This window comes from Coptis chinensis, chromosome 9, assembly GCF_015680905.1.
Source record: "Coptis chinensis isolate HL-2020 chromosome 9, ASM1568090v1, whole genome shotgun sequence".
NCBI classification, from domain to species: Eukaryota; Viridiplantae; Streptophyta; class Magnoliopsida; order Ranunculales; family Ranunculaceae; genus Coptis; species Coptis chinensis.
Window position 1 is genome coordinate 18,629,301 of NC_141464.1, and position 5,729 is coordinate 18,635,029.

General features: G+C 43.5%; 1 protein-coding gene across 1 annotated transcript; it reads right to left on the reverse strand.

The window, feature by feature from the left end:
* Positions 1–527: 527 nt before the first annotated feature.
* On the reverse strand, positions 528–5,375 carry LOC147475104 (oil body-associated protein 2B-like). Its single transcript, XM_086585268.1, has 3 exons — positions 4,880–5,375; positions 1,446–1,537; positions 528–635 (listed from the first exon to the last, which is right to left on the reverse strand). The coding sequence occupies exons 1-3, from the start codon at positions 5,373–5,375 to the stop codon at positions 528–530; spliced, it is 696 nt and encodes a 231-aa protein (XP_086441394.1).
* Positions 5,376–5,729: the final 354 nt, after the last annotated feature.

Sequence of the window (5,729 nt, forward strand, 5' to 3'; positions counted from 1 at the left end):
AGAGACATAAAATGCAACACTTAGACATTTTCATTAATCACTGCCTCCACAGCTTCCTCAATGGCGGCATCTGCAGCTTCTCCAATGGCCTCAGCAACCCATTCCACGACATCGCCAGAGACTGAGACCTCAGTAGAGGAGACGGGATCCGCAGGGATCATCGCGACCTCAGACACTGCAACAGGGGCTGGTATCTCCAGAAGTAGATGACCCTCCTTGATAAGGCGATCATGTTCTTCCTTAACCTTTTTGGCAACCCGTTTGTCAGCCAATGCTTTAAAGCGCTTTTGGATTTTATCCATGTCGGATTGGTGCTTCTGGAGGAGTGTCGCAGTGTTGTCCTGATGCTGCTGAGAGAGTGCGGCCATGGCTTCATTGTACTGCTGAAGGAGGGTTTCGCACTGATGGCTTAGGTGGTCATTAACCAAATCCATGTAAGCTTGGTGGGAAGCCTCAACATTATTGAGCTCATCCTAGGCTTTGATCTTAGATAGTGCCGCAGCCTCTAACTCTTGTTGGAGGGAAGATCATGTCTCCTTCAGCTTCTCAAGGCGGGCGACGTCCTTCTCTAGTGATTCCACTTTAGATCTTGCACCAAACAGCCCGTGGATCATATAAGAGATATCCAAGCTCACCTAAAAGGAAGAAGAAAGGTATGACAACCAAGAGTATACACAAATAAAAATAAAGTCAAGAGTGAAGAGTACCTTCTCCCAGCTGGTATAGAAGGAAGTCATGTGTTGATCAAACGAGCCCCCTTTCGCTTAAGCGATATCTTTAGGAAGGTGAGACCTGTATAACAAAGCTGAAGCCACAGCAGGGTTCTCCAAGGCTGAGTCACTAATGTTGACAGTGCGGCTGTGGACCTTGAAAGTAGGGTAGAAGGCAGCTAGAGGGTCAGCAGACTCTTTGCCAGATTTACTCGCCAGTTCCTTGCTTGGCTGCTAAGCTGGGCGAGCGGGAGGGGCAGGGGCAGCGGGGACTGGAGCATGCACAATAGAGGTTGGCTCATCGGACACAGAAGTCCGCGGACGCTTATGAGGTGGTCTAGGTGAAGAAGGGATAGTGGTAGAGGGAAGAACTTCAGTCACTGCATCGTCATCAGAGTCACTATCAAACAATTTCCTCTTCGAGATGTCCATATCAGAGCTGGGGGAATCCGCTGAAGGAGAGTAAGTGGATAGGTATTGATCCTCCCAAGTGACAAGAGATTTGTAAGAATAAAGGTCGGCAAAGGCGGATGGGGAGTTGAGAGAGGATTGAGCGGGTCTGCGATTAATAGCTTTGATGGGGCGGTATTTCTTGGTTCGGGGTTTTTCACATGATGGGGAGAAGCCCGGGGTTTTCGTTCTTTGGGGGGGAAAAGGGGCGCTATATCTACCGATGGTCTGCAGTTGAGGGTTAGATAACAGTGGAGTGCTAGTGGTGGGGTCAATTCCAAAGACCGTGGGTTGAGAAGATCCTAGTTTGCGGAGTTTCTGAAAAATAGTAGATGTCACGTTGGCGTAGATGCGTGACTTCGAGTCTGGTCTCCAACCTGTATAAGGAAATCACAACATTAGATCTCATGCTGCAGACAGTGCGTACAAAGGGAATGATGAAAAAGGGACTCACCACTGGGCAGAAAGGCAAGATGATTAAGAGTCAATTCAGGTGGGAGATCCGTAGATAGAAAGTTTCCAGATACATATAATGGATAATGGTGCCATGTCTTGTCCGAGGTGGTGATACGAAGGACAAACGATTGTGTTTTAGGACAGACACAGAAGGAGTGGTAACCTACACTGACATCTTTGGTGCTCTTCTTTATGTAATAGTGAGAAACCATGTCGCGACAGGATATTTTAGGCACCTCGGACTTGTTATAGTGATTCGCAGCATACATTATTCCCCAAAAGTTGCCAATGCCTTGGCAAGGAGGAATATTAAAATGGTTACATACCTCAACATCCAGGGTTGACAAGGGGAGTCGGAGTCCAGAAACATTCTGACCCACCGTGACTATTAGACACCCCGGTCTGTATGGAACTAAGTGAGGGTAATAGGTTAAGTCCGGCACATGCTCTAATATGACGTCAACAGGGATGCCACAGGCAGCTTTGACCATTTCCAAATTAGGTCTACGACTGCGAGGTGGGAGCGACAGAAGGGCAAATTGTTGCCCTGAGGTAGAGGGGGCGGGCCTCTGATGGATCGATGGGTGGGGGAGACGCCACGGCGTTAGAAGGAGAAGAGGAATAGTTGCCAGAATGGGAGTCTGACATAAGAACAATTGGCAAAAGAAGAACACACAGTTCGAAAATGGTGGAGAAAAGAAGAAACAGATCAAGACAGTGCAAGAAAGAGAAAGAGAGAAAAACAAGAACCAACTTGAAAGAGGGAAAAATGAGTCTAAATCTCTAACATTGGAACGCTGGAGACAAGAAAAGCAATATAGAGCAACAACACCACCAGTCGAGGGGAGGAGTGCAAGAGTGTGAGGAAATGGGAAGAAGAAACGCGAGAAGAAGAGCGAGAGACTAAGTGAAGAGAAAGAAAGATTGAGCGGGATTTTATAAGAGGGAGGGGTAAAATAGGAAGGGAAAGGTGCTGAAATCGAGGGGCACTAAAAAGAACGTAAAGAAGGGTGACACGTGGATGCATAGAATACGAAGAGACGCTGACCTCATGCACGTGTCGAACATGTGAGGCAAGGGACGCATATCGAGGGATAGTCTGCGGCCTAAATATAAAATCAAAGTAGGGACTCTCGAACCCCCAATCGCAACCAGGATCGTGGACTCGAGAGGGGGCATATGTGGTGGTAAGATTCGCGGGAAGGGAGATCAGTGGTGGGATGAGCTGTGTATAGGATCGAACTGCGGACTCGTAGGTACGGCATGGAAACCCTACACATGGAGAGAATAAGACCGAAAGATGAAAGGCTAGGTGGATGGCTAGGAGAAGCGTGGAGTGTGATATAAAGTGGAAAGATAAGGAGAGAGAGAGGAGGGGGCTTTTCAGAAAAGAAGAGAGGGCTAGACCTAGGAATAGAGAGGGGGAAGAGAGTGTAGTAGTAAGTGATACCACATGAAACATACACAACGGTGTCACCAAATAAGCTACAAGCCTAAGAGACTCTTCAAACTCGTTTGAAATTGCTCCAATCCTTGACCAATCCCCACTATATCTGAAGAAAAGTCAACAGGTTACCTTAAGGTTACCTTGATGTAGTTGGGGTGCCCAACACAAAATATGATTTTTAGGTCAATGGTAAACTTGTAATAAACTCTTTTTTTGGGATCCGCCCAATACAAAATGGAAGGTGCCCATAGCGAGTACCCGCTAGCAATCCTCGGATTAATAGCATCTTACATGAAAATGCCCATAATCTGGGCCAATGGGCTTTCATGGGTGGGGCATTAAGGATGCAGAAGGTGAAGATATACCGGGTCATGAACAGTTGAATCTACTCCCAATGTAATTTGTCACGGCACTCACGTCTATTATACTTTTTTTTTATAGGCATGCCTATTATACTCGAGCATTGCCATGGTAAGCCAACTGAGCTGCACTATTTGGTTAACTTATTGTTGAAGAATGTAGTAGCGTTGGAAAAATGACTCTTCTCTTCACAGTTGCAGAACGTATGGTGAAGTGAGATTGACTTATGTTATGAACTACAATCCAATTATACTTATACTTTACCCATTACCACAATAAATAGTACAAACCTTTATATCTTATGTACCAAGTACGAAAATTTCAATCCGAGCCTAGTGAAGATTCATTATGTCCTTAAGACAGATTTTCCTCTTTACAGTGTTTCAAGGTTTAATGGGAAACTGTCTCCCAAGATAAAATGAATTTTCCTTCTATGGAAAACAACACTTCAATTCTATAGAATCAGCAAACGTAGCGTTGTGTTTTGACTAAGATCCGAGAAGAGAAGAGAGTTTTCAAGAGATGTCTCTTCATGCAAAAACGTTATATATTTATATGAGAATGGAGAGCGAATTTGTGGACAGGCTTGTCCACAAACAACAACTTCTCATTGGTCCAAACACTTTCTGACGCAGATAAACAATTTTTTCAGGCAGGTAAACAGTTTTCCTAGGCAGCGTCTCCCACCAATCCGGCCATAAGGTATTGTGGACAGCAAATAGTGGTATGTCCACAAACTTATTCTAATGAGAATGGTATCTTTTCGAAACAACAATGTCACGTTTCGAACTGTTGCCTCTTTCCAAAAGTCGCACCCGCATAATGCAACGTTTCGAACCGTTGCACTATTTCGGAAATGTTTTTCTCTCTTTACTGTTTCAACTCAAGTGGGGTAATTTGAAAGACAAATTTATGTCATTTCTCAATGGTTTTGCGCAATTCCAAGTCTTATATGTTCACAACATAATAGACTTTTAATTACAACCTATTTTTCTAACAACTTCTCCGAAAGTAAATGAAATATCATTATTATATAGCTAATAGCTTGTTACTACAGCTGCAAACTGAAACGTGTTTTTCTCCATGTAGTAGGTCCGACGATACCACTCCAAACCTGCAACGTTGTGATCAGTTTCCTTATAGAAACTTGTATGAGAAAACGACTACATAAATTAAAGTGGTATTCACCAAAAGACACTTTATACAAAACCTTTGTACTTTATACAAAACCCTTGGTATACAGACGCCATCCCTACATATTTATACATTATACACACAAATTAACAAAATATCGACATTGACATCATCCACATTTTTTCCTGGTGAATATGATCACCAATTAAAACATACCGATCGCGAACTACTAGATTGTCATTTAGTACGAGTACTACAAGCCCTACAAGCCCTTCACCCTTCTTACGTATATAATAAACCTCTCCTTCTGGTGTTTAATTACTCTTTCTGCCTTCTGCATCTACTTCACCTGCTAGATGATCCTCGCTCGACATTCCATCCATCGCACTCGGCTGGCGAGAAGGCATTCCTAGAGGAAGTGCATCACCAGATTTCAATTCCGACGTACACCAAAACTTACCATAGGATCTCGATAGATCGGGAAGCTCTGTCCTCTTGAGCACCTCGACAACCAACAAATTCACCCACAATTTCTCTTTCAGCATCTCATTATCATAAGCATGAGAATGCCATAACTTTCGTTCATCAGGTGGCAAAACATTATAAATTCGTTCTGATATGATGTGCTCGACCCCAACTAATCTTTCAGTTGATGGATCATCCGAGTCGTAAATAGCGCACCTGAATAACTCCTGATTCAGGCGATGGATCAGGTAGTGATGGGATGTCTTGATTTGCCAATTAACCATGTTTTCATCGTTATACGTAGCTAGGGTGCACTCATGCTGCTGATGTTGCTGTGTAGTTTGTTCTTCCATCAACAATTCCACTCAAATCTCGATTATTGTTACAGACTTAACAAAAATTGAAAATGCTACATATAAACCAACCTAAAATGTCATTACCGATTACATACTCAAATCTCGATATTGATTATTTGTCACTTGATTGACACGTTTTCTTACTGGTTGTAAACCTCGCAGATGAAGTGTGAGCTAGGTTAAACACGTTATTTTCTTTGGAAACAAAAATTTTGTGACACATGTGCAATGAGAGATAGAGCTGCGTGTCTCTATGTCACTTACATTATGTTCGCTGAGTTACAGCGGGTTAGTTGGTAAGTGGTGTGTGTGACTGTGTGCCTATACAATTCAGTTTTGAGTTTGGGACTT

What these genes read in the sequence shown, in the direction of transcription:
- LOC147475104 (XM_086585268.1), bottom strand. Translation starts at nt 5,375, where the DNA reads ATGGAAGAACAAACTACACAGCAACATCAGCAGCATGAGTGCACCCTA. An exon ending in AGATGCAGAAGGCAGAAAGA is followed by an intron (nt 1,538 to 4,879) that starts GTAATTAAACAC and finishes TTCCTTATACAG; the next exon opens with GTTGGAGACCAGACTCGAAG. An exon ending in TAGGATCTTCTCAACCCACG is followed by an intron (nt 636 to 1,445) that starts GTCTTTGGAATT and finishes TCTTCCTTTTAG; the next exon opens with GTGAGCTTGGATATCTCTTA.